Genomic DNA, 18,441 nt, shown 5'->3' with positions numbered 1-18,441 from the left:
ACAGGAGGGGCTGTGCTGGGAGCCCCCCGGGGCAGTTTAGGGGACGGGTAACCAGGGATGGCTGAACCCCGATGGATGACGTGATGTTACATGCCACGCAGGCCACCGGCAGTCAGCTGTGGAAGGTTTGTCTGAGACGCTCGCACAGGTTTGTGGCCTGGATTAGGATCTTACCCGGGTCAGCTGCAGGCCCTCGGTCACAGCAGTCTCGCTCAGTAAGTCCGTCTCTTTGCTCTCCTCCATGGGGAAGCTGGGATCCTCTCCATTCTTAAGGTGGTTGGACAGCGGGATCTTGGGTTCCGGCCAATTGATCGTCATTCCTAAAGGAGGAGGAGTTTTGCACTTAAATCGACTCATAATCCATGGGGTGAGAGAGTAGCCAGAGCCTCAGAATCTACCCCAGGCAGGGGCAATTTGCTATCACGCAGAGGAAGGCTGTTGAAATATTCCTCCCCGGGTTCTCCACCGAATCCGGTAATTAGAATGGAGCCACCTGATAGGCCAGGGCTTTTCACCCGACGCGCGGACAACCTGATACGGGGAGGTGTAAAATGACACGAGAGCGAGACAAGCGCCTCCTGCAAGCAGCGATAACAGCCCCGCCAGGACCAACGAGCGAGCGCACCGCTTACTGACAGGGGCACAAACTCCGGCATCTGCTGCTGGGAGCAGCCCCTGGTTACCCCCCCCCCCCCCAGCGCGTCCGCCAGCCGCATGCTCCCTCAATAAATAATTCAGATTGAAGTCCTCAAAAGGCTCCAGCGATACCCCGACCGGCCAGACGCGGGGGCTGCTTGTACAGAATGGTGACTGACTGCGGAGTATGGTCGGCATACATACAAAATCATATCCTTAACACACATATATTATATAAAAATATATATATACACATGGTATATATATACACGGGTCTAATATCACAATATCTAGATCTAGTGCCGATCGGTGGCAGGAAAGCGCTTCCAGTCCTGTACATGCGCGAGGGGGAGCAGTTGCCGAAGCAGGCAGACAGCGAGTAAGCAACGTGTGAGCAGCAGCAAGAGATGTGTTCATCCGCCGGCTGCCGGCACTCACCCTGTGGCAGGATCTGCCTGCTGAAGGCAGCGTGTTGCTGGTGCAGCATGTGGAAGCAGTCGTTCAGACAGTTCAGGGTGGCCAGGGACGTGGCTTTGAGCATCAGGAGGTCCTGGTCCAGAGAGTTGAGTTGACCGGTTGAGGGAAGCCCCTCGATGCTGCGCATCAACTCCCTCTGCTGCCCCTCGGCCCGGATCATCATCTACAAACAGGAGCAGAACGCAGTCAGCAGACAGCCGCCCGCAGAGGACCGCAGCGCCGCCCGCAGAGAGAGCCGCCGCGCCGCCCGCAGAGAGTCGCCCGCAGAGAGAGCCGCCGCCCGCAGAGAGAGCCGCCCGCAGAGAGAGCCGCCGCGCCGCCCGCAGAGAGAGCCGCCCGCAGAGAGAGCCGCCGCGCCGCCCGCAGAGAGAGCCGCCCGCAGAGAGAGCCGCCGCGCCGCCCGCAGAGAGAGCCGCCCGCAGAGAGAGCCGCCGCGCCGCCCGCAGAGACAACCGCCCGCAGAGAGAGCCGCCGCGCCGCCCGCAGAGAGTCGCCCGCAGAGAGAGCCGCCGCGCCGCCCGCAGAGAGAGCCGCCGCGCCGCCCGCAGAGAGAGCCGCCGCGCCGCCCGCAGAGAGAGCCGCCGCGCCGCCCGCAGAGAGAGCCGCCGCGCCGCCCGCAGAGAGTCGCCCGCAGAGAGAGCCGCCCGCAGAGAGAGCCGCCCGCAGAGAGAGCCGCCGCGCCGCCCGCAGAAAGAGCCGCCGCGCCGCCCGCAGAGAGAGCCGCCCGCAGAAAGAGCCGCCGCGCCGCCCGCAGAGAGAGCCGCCCGCAGAGAGAGCCGCCCGCAGAGAGAGCCGCCCGCAGAGAGAGCCGCCCGCAGAGAGAGCCGCCCGCAGAGAGAGCCGCCCGCAGAGAGAGCCGCCCGCAGAGAGAGCCGCCGCGCCGCCCGCAGAGAGAGCCGCCCGCAGAGAGAGCCGCCGCGCCGCCCGCAGAGAGAGCCGCCCGCAGAGAGAGCCGCCGCGCCGCCCGCAGAGACAGCCGCCCGCAGAGAGAGCCGCCGCGCCGCCCGCAGAGACAACCGCCCGCAGAGAGAGCCGCCGCGCCGCCCGCAGAGAGAGCCGCCGCGCCGCCCGCAGAGAGAGCCGCCCGCAGAGAGAGCCGCCACGCCGCCCGCAGAGAGAGCCGCCGCGCCGCCCGCAGAGAGCCGCCGCACCGCCCGCAGAGAGATCCGCCTGCAGAGAGCCGCCGCACCGCCCGCAGAGAGCCGCCGCACCGCCCGCAGAGAGAGCCGCCGCGCCACCCGCAGAGAGAGCCGCCGCACCGCCCGCAGAGAGAGCCGCCGCGCCACCCGCAGAGAGAGCCGCCGCGCCACCCGCAGAGAGAGCCGCCGTGCCAGCCGCCCAGTATACGGCTGTTACGCGGTAAGCATACACTACAGTCAGAGTACGTTCTGGCGCATGCAATAGAGAGTCTGGTGGGTGCAGCACTTGGACCTGCGCGCCCCGAAGCCACACCGGCCGGTTACCCCGCGGCTGCCTATATTTCCAACTCAGTACAGGATTTGGTGTCGGTGATAACTCTGCATCTGACCCGAGAATGCTCCCGATCGGCTCTCGTTACACTTTCCACAGCACTTAGTAAGGGATCTCGGCGTGAGATAATGCGATAGGACTTTGGGACACGGTTTCCACGCGGCGGTTTCAGTTTCTCACACAAACCGACACAAAAAAACGGTCACGTTCCCGCTGAACCCGGATAACGTAAGAAACACGCGGCCGGCGGGTCTTTTATGACATTAACATAAACCTTACGGAGCTTTCTGCCGCCGCCCCCTGACTCACTGACCTCGCGGACGTCCCCGAGGTGGTCCGGCTGCAGGGTCTGGGGTCGCCGGTTGGGGGGCATTGCTCGGTGGTGGCTGGCGTTGAAGAAGGAAGATGCGTTTTGACTGGGCCGCCGCTGGGACCCCGGAGAGTTCCCGCTGCCTTGAGAGGCCAGAGAGAAGCTGCGCGACTTTAGAGGAGGATTATTCTGCCGAACGAGACAAAGCCGGGAAACGTCATAAACCGAAGAGGAAAACCAAAAATCCCCAACGTTTTACCAACTGGATAGTCATACGAGGCACTTGGCTGCACATCGGGGAAACACGTTTAGTCCCCAGAATGGTATTTTTATTTTTAATGCACGTTGAGACCCATTCTGCATGGACTCCAATGCATTTTACTGCATGCCGGCCGGGGCAGGCATTCTTCAGACATTAGGATTTCAGATTATTTAAAGGTCTCTCCCGGCCGCCTCTACTAAACGCGCGTTAAATGGTGAAACGTCACAGGAGGGATCCTTTACAGGTTCTAAAGTGTGGCCAATTCTGTAAAAGAAATATTGGTGTCTGGCTTTCCTATTGGCTGTGAGGTGAGCGAGAAAACCTTTGAGCCAATGGGCTGCAGCCCCTGATGCTCTGAAGACACAATAATAGCTTACAGTTTATACGGCACAAATACACTGAAAAACAGGGTGTAATCAGCCAAAAAACGTGAATAAGCAATAAATATAACTTAAATAATACAAATGATATAAGAGGTAAGGATGCCCACTCACCCAGGGAGGTAAGGATGCCCACTCACCTTCCCGATGGCCTCCGTGTGATGCTGAGTGCAGATCTGCAGCCGGCTCACCCAGTGCTGACGCTCCTTGGCATCAGAGGCTGGCAGGAAGGGAGAGGAGCGGGTTAAATATATATATGTATGTATGTATGTATGTATGTATGTATAGGATACAGGGCGGAGGACCCCTCACTGTGTGCTGTGTACCCCTAAACCCTATGAGGGCACCAACATCATCATCATCATCACACTGCACCCACTCCACGGAGCTTTAAATCTCTTGCTGCCCCTCGACACTCTGACCCCGATTACCAGTCCCCGTACATGCTGGCCAGCTGCGAACGTGCGCAGACACCCACCTCGGAGCTTGTAGAGCTCTCCGCTGGCTGCGTTCACAGTAAACGTGTGGGAGTCTTCATCGCTGGGAGAGATAACTGCCCCGGCCAGCTGGACCGTCGCCCGTGGCTTCTGATTCTTGGACTGCTCGTTAAGGAAGTATTCCAGCAGGCCGGCCTCGTTATTCAAAACGAAAAAGCTGCGGGCAGGAAAGAGTGCAGTCAGTAAATGTAAGCAGGACACCGTACCCGACATCGGGGGCATCTCCCAGAATCCCCAGACCCCCTGGCTGGACACCTGTGCGGGGTAGTTGGCAGCAAACCCCCTCCAGTGGACAGAGGTATTAGTGCACGCGTGTGCTCAGCCCTTTTACATGGATGATGCATGCAGGGTATCCCATAACCGCGGGGCACATACCGAAACTGCCATCCGGTGACCAGGTTGGTGTACTTCATCAGGTAGCCGCAAATATTCTCCATGTGATCGCTGCGGGAAAAAGCGACATTTATAACACAACAAGAATCCCCTCAAACGCATTAAAAAGTGACCGGCGGTATTCATGCGGCTCGCGCTGCACGCGGGACGTCCCGAGCCACCGACCACAAGCGAAGAACGGACGATTAATGAGAGCGTTCTGGATGGAGACTGATCCCCACCGAACGCGAAGCGCATGCACGTCTCGTAAGACACAGACCGCCGTATTTTCATTATTTTATCTTGGTTGATTTGGGGCGATTTGGAGACAATAAAGTGCCGCAGAAATCCACGGCAGCAGCGCCAAGATATAGAGAGAAAGCAGAACGGGCCGGGAGAAAACCCAGGAGATAACGCGGTGCTGAGCGCATTCGCGCCGTTACCGGCACCGGCAACCGGTTATAATAACAGCCGTACCGAGAATCCAATCAGAAACTGCGACTATCGCAAAACCAGCAACGTGACTGGAGCCGGTCCTGCAGGGCCGCTCGGCGGGACCCGGTGACGGGAGCCGGTCATGCAGGGTCGCTCGGTGGGACCCGGTCCTACAGGGCCGCTCGGGGGGACCCGGTGACCTGTTCTGGACTCTGCCGGACGGCTGTGCTTGGTGTGAGTGCTCTTACCTGTACTGCCACGGCTTGCTCCCTGCCGCTCTGCTGGCCGCCCGATGGTTGTGGGGACTGGGTGCCGTATCCAGCTTGCCGTCACTGTCAGAGACCTTCATGGCTGGCGCGTCCCCCTGCATGGTGGTGAAAGCCCCGGGCGCCGTACTTCTACCTGGCGCTCTCTGAATTACGCTCTCTCTCAGGCGCTCTCTGAATTACGCTCTCTCTCGCGCTCTCTCAGTAATGTAGCTTCTGTTTAGTTATCGCCCCTCGGTGTGTATTTGTGGTTTGACTGCCCCGGCCTTTGTCACCGGTCCTGGGTAAACAGTCTCTCTAGTGGGGCCTCCGGGTAAGTTGATTTATGACAGGGGTCTCTCTTTACGGCGGGTAATCTCCCTGTACTGGGTGTCTGTCTCTGTGTGAGGTGGGCCTCTCTTTTTTTACAGGGTTACACTATATGTTAGGAAGGCGGTGTCCCGGTATTTGGGGGCTATATTTCAGGGGTCTCCGTACGGGACAGCTGGGTCTTGTCTGCCCCGGTAACGGGGCGGTCTCTCGGTATCTCTCCCTTACTGTCGGTGGCGAGCCTTTTCCCAGTTACCGGCCATCCGTAGCCCCCGTTCCTTCCATAACGCCCTCTCATTGGCCACCGGCCCCCGCAGACTCCCGTACGGCGTTAGCTCCCGTCACTTCCGGGTCTCGCCTCCTTGCGTCTGCGCGTGCCTGACACCATGTTGGTGGTGGGTCAGGCTGCCAGGAAGTGGGCGCGGCGGAGATCTGCGTACATCCGGGCTGTGTGATCAGTTAGCTATAACTCCGTGTGTATGGGAGCCTCACTTACATTAATACCTGCCAACTGCCCTGGAGTCCAAGTAGTCATAGACTGGACCATCTCATTGGTTGCTATGGTGATAAGACCACGTTTAAAGCTGTGTACCAGAAACCCCTTTTAAAGGGAACCCCACCTGTGTTTCTGAGTCACGGTGCACACGCTTCACACGAGCGTCACGATCACGCGTCACGGTGCACACGCTTCACGGGCTTGCATGATAAGCGTAAAAATAAAAACAGGAAGTTTTGCAGTGAAGTCGGTGTGGGGGAGGGGCGGTGTTTACATACAAATACACTGATAAGCGGGTAAACCGTGTTGGCGTCTGCTCACATGACCCGCAGCCATGATCTCACATGACCTGCAGCTCTTGGTGAAATAACCGTAAGGTCACAGACACGTCCCAATCACCGGGGCGATGACATCGTCCAGAACGCAAAACACAGAATAACCGTGACTATTCTCCCCAAATGGGGCTGATTCCTGCACCGGTAAAGACTCAGCATTATGGTTGACTGGGGTAATTGGAGTGAAACGGGGCAGCTTTGCGGAACCAGAACCCGCCCCGGTGCGCTGTCACACGTTAGTAAATTGGGCTCAGACCGGGAGGGAATCTTCCAGATCAGGGGTCTGCCGTCTGATGTCATGACTGATCCTATAATTCATACATAAAAGCTCAGGAAGAAGCTCCTATCACTCTTAGCTGAGCGTATATTCCGGATGAAACGCGCCGTCTTCTGACGAGTGACGTCCTCGGCTCTGACCCCGGATACGAATAGTTTATTTTCATTAGAATGAAAACGCAGACGATCAGAGAGTTTTTATTTCTTTTAATAGGACTTTGACACTGATAGAAATTAGCAATTTACTTTTTTTAATAAATATTTACTTAATTTAACACAAACTCCTGTTCACTTGAATAACTTCCAAAGAACAGTAACTCTTAATACCCCAGAAGGGTAAGAACGCATTGCACATGACTCTGGCACACAGAGAGTTAATGGCGCTGGGGGCAGGTCTGCTCAATGTGCTTTAAAATCTATCAGAAACCCGCCGATCTGGTAAAAATAAAAATTTAAACATTTACCGAAGGAATGTGTAAAGGAACCACGACCCGCTACACGCACCTGGGGCCACACGTGCCTGCCCGAGATCGGCCCCTGGGATAAACCCTGTGCAGGGGAACGTGAGGTAGTGAGAATGATTATACGGAGTTCCCCCGGCCCGGGGCAGATGGGCAATAAGTTAGACAGGAATATTAGAAATGGCTCCGGAGCGCAGGACCCAACCTGAAGCACCTGGATTTACACACAGACCGGGAGGCCGGCGGTCCCATCATTTATCGATTATATATCGCTGCCATATTCTGTAGCGCTGTACGACGGGACATCACATGCTATATTATTACAGCTTTAAACTGCAACTTACAGACCAGCCATAATACACATGCCACGGGTCGTCCCTTTAATAAAAGCAGCAACACCGGGTTTGCTGTATTATATATATAATATTATAAATAATACACATATATATATATATATATATTATATAAAATCACTTTAAATCCCTGTGTATTATTAACCCTCCCAGCTCCAGTGCAGAGCTACAGCGTATATCTCTGAATATACTCTTATACTTTGATAAATCTTTAACTTTAGTAAATAAAACACAAACAGCAAGTTCCACGAACACATCACCTGCCTCTAAATCAACGCAGAACACGTCACTCACGTAAACATACCGCACATGGCACAGAGCCAAATCCCCACGCGTACAGACCCCCCCCCCGGGACCGACCCAAATCCCAACGAGTACTGACCGACACCGGGGGCCGACCCAAATCCCCACGCGTACAGACCCCCCCCCCGACCGACCCAAATCCTAATGAGTACCGACCGACACCGGGGGCCGACCCAAATCCCCATACATGCAAACACCCCCCACACGCCTCCCTATACATACCAACGCACTGAACTGTCCACCTGTCCTCTTTTCATAACAGAAGTTTCTCGCACACTATGGCATCTATAATCTATACCATCTCACTCCCCTAAACACGCGCCGGTCCGTCTGTCCGCTCCTCGGCTGATCAGAGTCTAAATCCAAATGAAGGGAAGGATGTAGCCTGGCGTGTGAGAGCTGCCGCCCGCCTGTCCTCCTCACCCCTCGGGTGTTCTCAGCTGCACTTGGGATGAAACGGCACGGAACGAGAATTACAGTCCCTGGGAACACACGGCTTCAGGTGATGAGAGCGCCATTAATCCCGATCGTGTCTCCCCGGCACTGGCGCCATCAGACAGGGAATACCGTATCGTGCCCGATACCCACTTCATGCTAACGGGGCCACGTAGGCTCCATAATCACCCATTAGAGGTCCATGAAGCCACTCGTACGCCCAGTCTCTACCCAAACCTCTTCTGCAGCCGTGTAACCGTCTCTCGTGTGCAGGATTATTATACACACAAAACACCAAATAAATAAATGACATCATTTAAATCCAGCGGGGGGCTTCTGAGAGGATGATAGAGATCAGCAGGGTCCCGCCAGATGATGCTACAAACCCCTTCTCTCCTCACTTCGTCAGGTAGAGGTGTCTGTGTGGCCCCTGACTGCTCAAACTGTGGAGGGTGAATACGATGCCCACATTGAGCCCACCGGTATTTCTATACAGCGGAGCTCCTTCCAGTCCTGTTTTCAGGGGGTCAAAATATGCCAAGGAGCGGCAGAGAGAACCATAAACCCTGCGACGTGGATACCTCGACCTTAAAAACATGTTTGGAGTTTGTCTTCATTTCGTGATGTATTTTGTGGCGGGCGCAGTCTGATCTTACACTGCGAGTAACACTCAGATTCTATCTCTGGAGACAATTCACACCGTCCCCGTCAATGAGAACGGGCAGATACCAGCCGGACCACCTAACCCTGGGATGCCAGCTCATGTCTCTCTTTTTACAGTTAAAGATAAGCTGCCACTAAACATGATAGAAAAGTCTCTCTAAAAAAGAAATCACAGTATGGGGGAAGATCCACGGATCCCCCGCAATGATCACTATTCGTTAAGTCGAAGTCTGTTAGCCTGAGCTGTAAAATGCCCATGTGGTTCTTGGTCCAACTTTATATCCAGACCTCGTTCTGCCCTGAAACCCAGCGAGGTGCTGCTGGTATCACGGTGACAGAACGAGCCCAGAAGAACCAGCGCAGATTTCGGGTTATTAGTAGACACACAGAAAGAACCCTGCCAGCAGGGGGAGCAAGTTCAGCATCAGAAGCCACAGGGCGACAACCAGGTTTGAAGAACGAGAGCAGAGATCTGAAACAAAAAAAGAGTGAGGACGTCAGCACAGAACGCGGGATTTGCATTCAACACACAGGCAGCTCTGACGGTACATCGAGACAGAGAAAAGCTATCGCAAGGAAATGAACAAAATGATTAAAATAACAGCCAGAATGGGTAAAACGTGGCCGTAGGTCTAGTATCTGCTTCCGTGGGCAGACGAGGCCTCAGTGACCTCCAGGGGTCTGGGGGATACGTGGCTCCTTCCGGCCTCAGAAGCTTCTATGTGATGGAATTACAGCCTGGCGACATGCAGGGTGCAATTAACACAGCGAGGGTCTCAGCCCCTCTGCTCGGCACTGACCATTAGATCATTTGTGAGCTATAACCATTTAACCACAACGTGTTTCCGTTTCCACGCCATCAATATCATCAGCCAAGAATGTGGACCTCACCAAGAGGGGTGACCCTGGTCCTGTTGTCTTGAGGGGGTTCTCGTTCAGGAGGGCAGTTGTCACAGAAATCCCAGCAAGCTGGGCAGATCAGGTTCCCACCATAAAGCCACCCATTCATCTGGATGCTAATAGTCAGTATTTGGCCTGCGCGGGTGCACAGGTAAGAAGAGTCTTCCACCCAGACCTGCAGCCCTTCTGGAGAGCACTGCACCTGCCACGGAGGGTTAAAAGAGTCATTAGTAATCAGACAAAACACCATGAGACGGCAGAGGATCCCTGTGACTCCAGCGTAGACCCCCCACACGTCACCCAGCGCAGACCCCCCACACGTCACGCAGCGCAGACCCCCCACACGTCACGCAGCGCAGACCCCCCAAACGTCACGCAGCGCAGACCCCCCACACGTCACGCAGCGCAGACCCCCCACACGTCACGCAGCGCAGACCCCCCACACGTCACGCAGCGCAGACCCCCCACACGTCACGCAGCGCAGACCCCCCACACGTCACGCAGCGCAGCCAGGCACCTGATAGCAGCCGCTTCCCCAGTCCGGGTAACTCATCCTCTTGAAACACTGCTCCATAATGAATGCGGATCTCTGCTCCAAGCAGGCGGACTCAGGACCGTACCTCTCCGCACCAAAGTTCCTAGAAGGTACTGAAACAAAAGCTAATTATAAAACAAGCAGAAAAAAAAAAAAAACAGAACTTGACCGGCTGGCAGATCGGCCCCATTCGGCCCGTTTCTCCTGCTGTAAAGACTCAAACCTTAACCAGTCGTTGGACTCGTCTTCGATTCAGGAGCCGTATGTCTATCCCATGTAACGTGGCAGAACCAGCTCCCTCTTCTTGCTACTAATCCCTGTCGCTATTAAGCGCAGCCCCATGAGCTCATTACATCGCCTGCATATCTTTAATGTTAAATGGGAGTAAATCATGACTCCCAAATCGCTTTCCTCTGTAGGCGGGAGGAAGTTGGTACACCATGGGAGAGTCGAGAATACACATTATAGATAAAGCTCCTTCACCCGAATTCTGAACGCGCCGCATATACCTGGCTGGTTGTCGGAAATGGTGCAATCAGAGCTGCGCTGGAATGTGCCACTTAAATGCCAGCTGAATTCTTGCGTGAACGGGCAAAAGTCTGCAATTTCCACTGCGCCGCCGTAGTATGCGAGATCCTCCGCCGACACTCCAGGAACGTCATCGAAATACTGCAAATGTGCAAAACTTTAGAGACAGCTCTGCAGATCGGCCACTGGATCTCCTGCGTGTCAGACATTCACACCTTTACCTGGTATTCCTGGGGAAGTGGTTTGGGGAACCTCTGCAGGTTACATATGGCCACGGCCTTCTTGTCTTGCCTGCATGTTAATTTTAACGGATTACTTCTCATGGTGTTACAGAAAGGGCTCACACTCTGCTTCCTACACAGAAAAAAAGCAAGTAACAGTGTGACAGAAACACTGAGAAATCCTCACCCGGCTCCCATGCCTCCGACGCAAAGAAATCACCCGGCTCCCAAGCCGCCGACGCAAAGAAATCACCCGAATCCCATGCCTCTGACCAAAGAGATCTCCCGAATCTCATGCCTCCGACGCAGAGAGATCACCCGGCTCCCTTGCTTCCAACGCAGAGAGATCTCCCGAATCCCATGCCTCTGACCAAAGAGATCACCCGACTCCCATGCCTCCGACGCAGAGAGATCACCCGGCTCCCATGCCTCCGACGCAAAGAAATCACCCGAATCTCATGCCTCTGACCAAAGAGATCACCCGAATCTCATGCCTGCGACGCAGAGAGATCTCCCGAATCTCATGCCTCCGACACAGAGAGATCTCCCGAATCTCATGCCTCTGACGCAAAGAAATCACCCGAATCTCATGCCTCCAACGCAGAGAGATCACCCGGCTCCCATGCCTCCAACGCATAGAGATCACCCGGCTCCCATGCCTCCGACGCAGAGAGATCACCCGGCTCCCATGCCTCCGACGCAGAGAGATCACCCGGCTCCCATGCCTCCGACGCAGAGAGATCACCCGGCTCCCTTGCTTCCAACGCAGAGAGATCTCCCGAATCCCATGCCTCTGACCAAAGAAATCACCCGAATCTCATGCCTCCGACGCAGAGAGATCACCCGGCTCCCATGCCTCCAACGCATAGAGATCACCCGGCTCCCATGCCTCCGACGCAGAGAGATCACCCGGCTCCCATGCCTCCGACGCAGAGAGATCACCCGGCTCCCATGCCTCCGACGCAGAGAGATCACCCGGCTCCCTTGCTTCCAACGCAGAGAGATCTCCCGAATCCCATGCCTCTGACCAAAGAAATCACCCGAATCTCATGCCTCCGACGCAGAGAGATCTCCCGAATCCCATGCCTCCGACGCAAAGAAATCATCCGGCTCACAGATCCTTACTTCGCGTTTTGTTGATCAATCCAGAATTTGCAGCTTTTCATTGCGAAGTCGCATCCTTTCCCGCGACCCCAGTCCAGTCGCTCGGCCATGCTATAATTGGCCCAGTACCAGCTGGAAGGAGAGAGGTGTAACCACCCGGTCACTTAAAGGCTCATCAGCAAACACATCACATTCATTACTATCCATTAATAGAGAAGACAAACCGGGGGAAATAACTAAAGGTCGTTCCAGAAGGAAGGAGTCTGGGAACTGGGGGCAGGTAACAGGTCCTAGACGGGCTCAGGGAAGGAGCCATACGGTGAATCAGGGGAGTCAGCCGGGGGTCGGAGCCCGGGCCTCTAGCAAAGTGCTTGGCAGCAGCCGGCTCCTTGCTATGAAACCGTACGCTTCTCTACCAGGGACCCATAAAGGGTGAATTCCGTTTACGTGCCATTATCTGATTACTGCTCTTACCCAGTGTCCTCCATCAGTGCCAAAGTAATTCTGGAAAACACTCGGTTTTGTGTGTGCGACCCGGTCATGGCCTCATTCTGCGAACACGAAAAACCAAGATGTTCAAATAGCGACCAGACGCCAGGCCGGTGTCATCAACAATGAGAAAGCACAGAGGGGTCATCGAGGCAGCGGGATGCACACTAGGCCATTAGCCACATGCAGCCGGGGTAATGTGACACGTCATTCGCGTGAACCTACCTCCAACAGGCGCTTTTCCCAGTGGTTCATTTCGGTTCCCATACCTCCTTGGTTTTCAAGCTCCATCCCCTCTAGAACCGGACAATCAAAATGCTTCCGCACCTCCTCCTGAAAAATCAATCACAAGTGTTTATTCTGCATGAGCCTCGGCGATACCGCGCTGTTACCGACACATCTCCCAAAATGAACAGAGACGTTTCTTACGGTGACCCTCGGAGTGACCAGCAGGAAGACATTGTGCCGGAGCACGCCGGGGCCGCGCACATCCCAAATCCTCGACACGGTGCGAACGACATTATCACTCCACTGGTATACACCTAGACTGCGAGACACAATGACACAGATGTTACCGGCCGCGGAGTATCGCATGGTTCCCGGCACAGGCTTTAACAAACCCCAAGCATCGAGAAATAAAACAGAACAAGACAGGGCTTTGTAGATATTAGGAAAGCACTCGGCATTCATTACATCCCAATACATTTTTAGTAGGCCGGTTGCCTACAAAGCTTGCCTTTGACACGAGGGCTCATTACGAGGATGTGCCCCCTGCCTGACAGGGCTTACCTGTCATTAAAGCGCGGGAGGCCGTTGGCGTGTCTTTCTGTTAGGGGGATTCCATCGTCGTTGTAGTAAAATGCAAAGAGGCCGGCTGAGAAACCCTGAGGACAGAGGAAAATGACAACACCAACCCCTGCATTCAAACCGCACAAGGCTTCATCTATGTATTCATCAGACACGGACGCTTAGGACCCCAAATTATTATCCATAAACCGATCATTTCCCTGTCCTGCTACCCAGAAGCCGACGGTAAGAAGTGTCAGCGACTATTTTCGAGGAGATCGGTTACCACTTACCAACGCGTGCAATATCTCATGCTTCACGGTGGATAACATGCCGACAAATTCCTGCGACTGGGTGGAAATCATGGCTGGGCAGAGGTTGGCATATCCAGCTATAGGCCTGATGAGGAGAAGACATACAGCTTACACACTAAATATACACATATATATATATATATACATATTATATTCTAAAGCACAACTGTACCCCTAGCACAGAACTCTCACACACAGCAAGACCTTTCCTGCACATTCAGAGACATTATGAGAGCAGCATGGCTGCCCAGGGCCCAGCGCACCGGCAGAGCGCTACCCAAGCTAGACCAAAGGGGCTGTATGTGGGATGCCGGCTACAGCTTTGGAGGCTTTATGCGGGTTTTCTGCTGACCGCGGAAAAGTTACAGTTACAGTAAATGTAAAGTTACCTCGTTACAGCAAGCGCAGGTTAAGTCAGAAATCCACCCTTTCCTTACCGGTCCATCTCGGCTTCGAGTTGGCAATACGCTGCGTACGCGACGATGTTCTCCTGCCGGCAGCGATCTGTGGTGAGCGCGCTAACATAAAGCACAAAGTCTGCGTCCTGAACACCAGCACCATCCGGGGCCCCCGAGGGCCCACAATGCCACTCGGTATCACTGCACACCATACATTGCTACGAAGAGGATACCGGACTGTTAGTGCGGAGGGAGGGGAACGACCCAAAGAAGAAAGACACTACACAAAACCACAGAAAATGTTACATTCGGGGTATTTCATATTATTTTATCACAGCTGCAAATCTGTACGCGGAGGGAACGTCAGGCGAGATAAACACATCGCTGCAAAGGGGGCGAAAGCCAGGCGATCGATACAAAGCCTGATGTCGCAAGGTGATGCATGGATCAAGTTAAATAGGATCAAGGGTTTTTACTTTCATTCTAAGGAAAATGGTATTAAAAATCCGGAAGGAACGGAAACCAAAATACCAACTAAACCATTGTTTTCAGCTTTGCCCGGGTGGTTCTGGCTTTGTACGCGTGGCCAGGTTTCACTGTTCCCATTTTACAGGCAATTAAATTAGTGGGCGATAGTTTGTCCCCCAAAACACACAATTCGTAAATCCCAGGCTGGGGGCGGAATCCTTACAGAAATACAATAAGGGACACTGCAGCGGGAACATGTATGATGTATTATACATGATAAGGGACATGACAGGGACATATTCGTGTTATCTGCTTAAAAATCTACTTAAAACAAAGTGCGCTCGGGGTATCGAATTCAGCTCCCAGCCACAATCCTGCCAACGTTAACGCTCAGACTCTTCCCATCCCCAGAATGCTTAGGGACCTCAAGGACCATGGTGGGACTTCTCTGACCTTGTTTATGGAGCCACTTGAGCCCGTGGTGAGAAAGGGAAAGGAACTCCAAGAAACATCAGTAGCCTCCGTGTGTTAGAAGGAGTTGGTCGTTACCTGTAAATGTTCTTCTGGCACAACAACAGGTCCGCATCGCGTCTGCCGGGCGCAGGCTCCGTGACAGTATCTGTGAGGATCGCGCAGCTTTCGAAGATACTGATTATTCTGGCACTGCCTTCATTGGACACAAAGACACAGGTCACGCGAGCATTAAAAGGAGCCCCGCTCTCCCGTCAAACATCATCTTATTCTCAGAAAGCTAATTTCTGATGAAAGAGCCGGCCCTGCGGGGAGCAGAGGACGGGACGGGACTTTTATCACTGAAGAAATATTCCAGAGGCCACGGATCCCAGGGTTATACGCGTATCTTATACTGTCTTTTATCATTTCTATCCTTTCCTGGCTCCTAAATTCTTCGCTCTGTTTACTGAATCCTGTCAGGACACATCGACGTTTGCCAAATAAAGATAAAATCAGCATGAAAAATACAAAACCGACCCTCACCTGCTCAGCAGAATGGAGCCGCTCGGCTTGCGGACACGGAACGTCTTTTCCAAGTAGGCTATTGCTTGCGGGAAAAGCTTATTCTGCAGACGGAAAATCTCAATTAATACATGTTTTCCACCAGCTGCTGCCCAGTGGAATTCTGCCACCGTCCCTCGCATAACAGTCATACAGGGAAATGTCCTGAAACATGGCGGCCTGAGAAACCGCAGTAAACGTCTACCCATCTGGCGGTGACGAGCGCGCGCCTTTTCTGCTCTCTTAATAAATCTACATTTCTGTGGAACTTGAGCAGAAGTTTTCAATCACCCCCCTCTAGCACAGCACGGGGTTCCCTCATATCACTTACTGTGACGAGTCTTCTCTTTGCTGGGACGAGCCTGAAAAACAAAACATTCATTACGACATCGACACTCGCCGGGTCCGGGAAGAGGAAGTTACGGGGACGCTTCCGCCATCACGTTGCTTTACGGTGCGATCGCACGGCTGCCCGCCACATACTGTCCACGTTCTCCTGAAGGGACAAAGTCTTTTCATTTCCATCACTAGCGGGGGTCCAAGGGCCACCGGAGCGTCCCTTTAACGTGGCAGCTCCCACAGTCCACACACAACGTGTCTAATACACACATATTGCTGATTTTAATCTGTAAACCAAATTTCAGACATTTTTTTTAGAAAAATGTATAGAAAAGCGTAAGGTTTGGGGAAAAAGCCCAGCGATGCATCCATACGTTGGCGGAATGCGGCTGCGCTCGGCTCGTCGTATGGTTAACGGGCGTAAGGAATCGTTTGAACGCGCTGTTTACCGGATAAAGCCCATTCGGGTCGTACGCTTTCCGGAGGGCACGCGGTTTGCCCTGTACTTACTGCTCAATGCTGTCGTCGTACACGATGTTCACGCGCAGCCGGTGCTCCGTCGCTCTTTTGGAAACGTGATTCGACCGCTGACGCACTTTGTACACGACCTGCGCAGGAAAGGATACGGGACATGAAAATCTGACCCTGACGGGGCACTTTCCCTCGGCAGAGTGTGTGGGGGGCTGCGGGGGTCGCACTATTGTTATTATTATATGCCGGTGTTACACCAGACGGTGCCGATTCAGTAATAATTCTCACACATCCTTACTGCTAATTTTACATAAAAATTACGGTTTTGCTCATTACAATTTTCCCTCCAACCCTTTCCCCTCTACCCCACCTGTCAGTATTCAGCCCCATTTCTCTCCTTGTTGCCCCAGCCTCCCCCTCTGTCTCCTCCCCTGCCCCTTATGTCCCCCGGTCACCTCCTCGGGCTCGGGGGGTCGGTGCCTGCAGGTCCCGGGTGAGACTGGACGGCAGGACAGGATGAGAAAAGCCCCCAGGGTCAGCAGGCAGGCGGGGGAGACCCGGCTCCGGCCATCCGCCATCTTGCTGCACCCTCCGGGTAGCAGGGCGTGACGTCACCAGCTGGGACGGAAACTACTGGTTACCAGGCAACGGCTCACGCGAAGTTGGTGGCGCTGCGCAGCAACGTCAGGGCTCCAGAGAGCGTTCGAAGCGCCGTTTATCCCAGTAACTGCCCCTGGAACTTGCTCCGTGCACCGTATCTGGGGTTTGAATTCACCAAACGGTGTGGATTCGAAGTAATTCTGGCGCAGAGGGGGTCTTGTCGCTAAAGCAATCGATGGCTGGAATGATTAGTTGTTTGCACAAGTTGCCATGACGACAAGGCAACTTTAAAAGTTTTGCCTCAGTTCCCGCCTTGTGGAGAAAGCATGTTCCCTGCCAGGGGTAACCAAAACATTAACCCTTTAATAGCACCTCACACAGATCCTATCGCAGGGACTCGCTAATGGTGGCAGCCGAATGGCTCTAATAGAGGACCTTCTGGAAGCCGTGACTTATCAGGAGGTAAAGATATGAATGAACTCACCTGTATTCAAGCAGGGATTCCAGAATATGAAGGAGTCAGCTTCAGACTGTGAAACCCTGAGAATCTGCCCCTTCACCCCGAGACTGGGGTAAAACCCCTGAGAATCTGCCCATTCACCCCGAAACTGGGATAAAAACCCTGAGAATCTGCCCCTTCACCCAGAGACTGGGATAGAAACCCTGAGAATCTGCCCCTTCACCCAGAGACTGGGATAGAAACACTGAGAATCTGCCCCTTCACCCAGAGACTGGGATAGAAACACTGAGAATCTGCCCCTTCACCCAGAGACTGGGGTAGAAGCCCTGAGAATCTGCCCATTCACCCCGAAACTGGGATAAAAACCCTGAGAATCTGCCCCTTCACCCAGAGACTGGGGTAAAACCCCTGAGAATCTGCCCATTCACCCCGAAACTGGGATAAAAACCCTGAGAATCTGCCCCTTCACCCAGAGACTGGGGTAGAAACCCTGAGAATCTGCCCCTTCACCCCGAGACTGGGGTAGAAACCCTGAGAATCTGACCCCCCCCCCCGAGACTGGGGTAAAAACCCTGAGAATCTGCCCCTTCACCCGGAGACTGGGGTAAAATGTAATGTTTTGCCCTTCTCTGTCATGTGTAACGGGGCCGCCGGTTCTCTTCTCTCTTACAGACGCCGGTAACGTGACGAGCGATTTCTCTGCCGTTTTCTGCATCCAGGAGGGAGTTCGTTAAATCGTGGAAACGGTTGATTTCATCACCGTTCAGAAGTGGTAATAACCACCGATTATGAGAAAAATAAGGTCAGTCGGGGGGGGTTTGATTTGTGGGTTTTAGTTTCCTCCGAGTTCGGTGACCCCCCCCCGTGCCGTGCGGCATCGTTACCGTGTAGAGCGCAGCCGTTATGACCGGCAAGGAAACCTAGAATACGAATAAATGGGACATTTTCCGTATAAATGGAATTTGTGGGAAAAAAATCTCACAAAACCGGGAGTAATATCTATGTGGCTTTATTTGTGCTTCATGCTTCTCAGACATGCAATAAGGCCACGGGGGTGAAATATATATTATAATCGGTA

At 53.9% G+C, this 18,441-nt stretch overlaps 2 protein-coding genes across 2 annotated transcripts in view; both read right to left on the bottom strand.

The window, feature by feature from the left end:
• The window catches only part of LOC149271214 (oxysterol-binding protein-related protein 11-like), a gene marked incomplete at its 3' end in the record, with an annotated part of 7,604 nt that extends 2,395 nt beyond the window's left edge, over nt 1-5,209 (bottom strand). Inside the window, exons 1-7 of the mRNA XM_089507542.1 lie at nt 5,088-5,209; nt 4,408-4,476; nt 4,014-4,189; nt 3,676-3,755; nt 2,897-3,082; nt 1,075-1,276; nt 175-320 (exon numbers count right to left, since the gene is read on the bottom strand). Of these exons, the coding sequence (XP_089363668.1) occupies nt 175-320; nt 1,075-1,276; nt 2,897-3,082; nt 3,676-3,755; nt 4,014-4,189; nt 4,408-4,476; nt 5,088-5,209 (981 nt within the window). The remainder of the gene's footprint in view (nt 1-174; nt 321-1,074; nt 1,277-2,896; nt 3,083-3,675; nt 3,756-4,013; nt 4,190-4,407; nt 4,477-5,087) is intronic.
• Nucleotides 5,210-9,110: 3,901 nt separating this feature from the next.
• Nucleotides 9,111-16,881, bottom strand: LOC149271213 (leishmanolysin-like peptidase). Its single transcript, XM_089507541.1, has 17 exons — nt 16,759-16,881; nt 16,343-16,440; nt 15,825-15,855; nt 15,476-15,558; nt 15,029-15,146; nt 14,051-14,229; nt 13,593-13,698; nt 13,303-13,397; nt 12,943-13,060; nt 12,739-12,846; nt 12,499-12,575; nt 12,046-12,156; nt 10,921-11,053; nt 10,681-10,840; nt 10,154-10,284; nt 9,628-9,838; nt 9,111-9,208 (listed from the first exon to the last, which is right to left on the bottom strand). The coding sequence occupies exons 1-17, from the start codon at nt 16,879-16,881 to the stop codon at nt 9,111-9,113; spliced, it is 1,980 nt and encodes a 659-aa protein (XP_089363667.1).
• Between the last annotated feature and the right edge of the window lie 1,560 nt (nt 16,882-18,441).

Source organism: Sceloporus occidentalis, unplaced genomic scaffold, assembly GCF_023333645.1.
Source record: "Sceloporus occidentalis isolate IW3139 unplaced genomic scaffold, rSceOcc1.0.p SCAF_534, whole genome shotgun sequence".
Lineage (NCBI taxonomy): Eukaryota > Metazoa > Chordata > Lepidosauria > Squamata > Phrynosomatidae > Sceloporus > Sceloporus occidentalis.
This window is presented reverse-complemented; position numbering and strand designations above follow the sequence as displayed.

Bases quoted from the DNA above. Each gene is read 5' to 3' on its own strand.
- LOC149271213 (XM_089507541.1), bottom strand. From the start codon at position 16,881: ATGGCGGATGGCCGGAGCCGGGTCTCCCCCGCCTGCCTGCTGACCCTG. The intron at 14,230-15,028 runs GTAACGACCAAC...TCCTCTTCGTAG, and splicing joins TGCCAGAAGAACATTTACAG to CAATGTATGGTGTGCAGTGA. The intron at 13,699-14,050 runs GTAAGGAAAGGG...TCTCCTCATCAG, and splicing joins CTCGAAGCCGAGATGGACCG to GCCTATAGCTGGATATGCCA.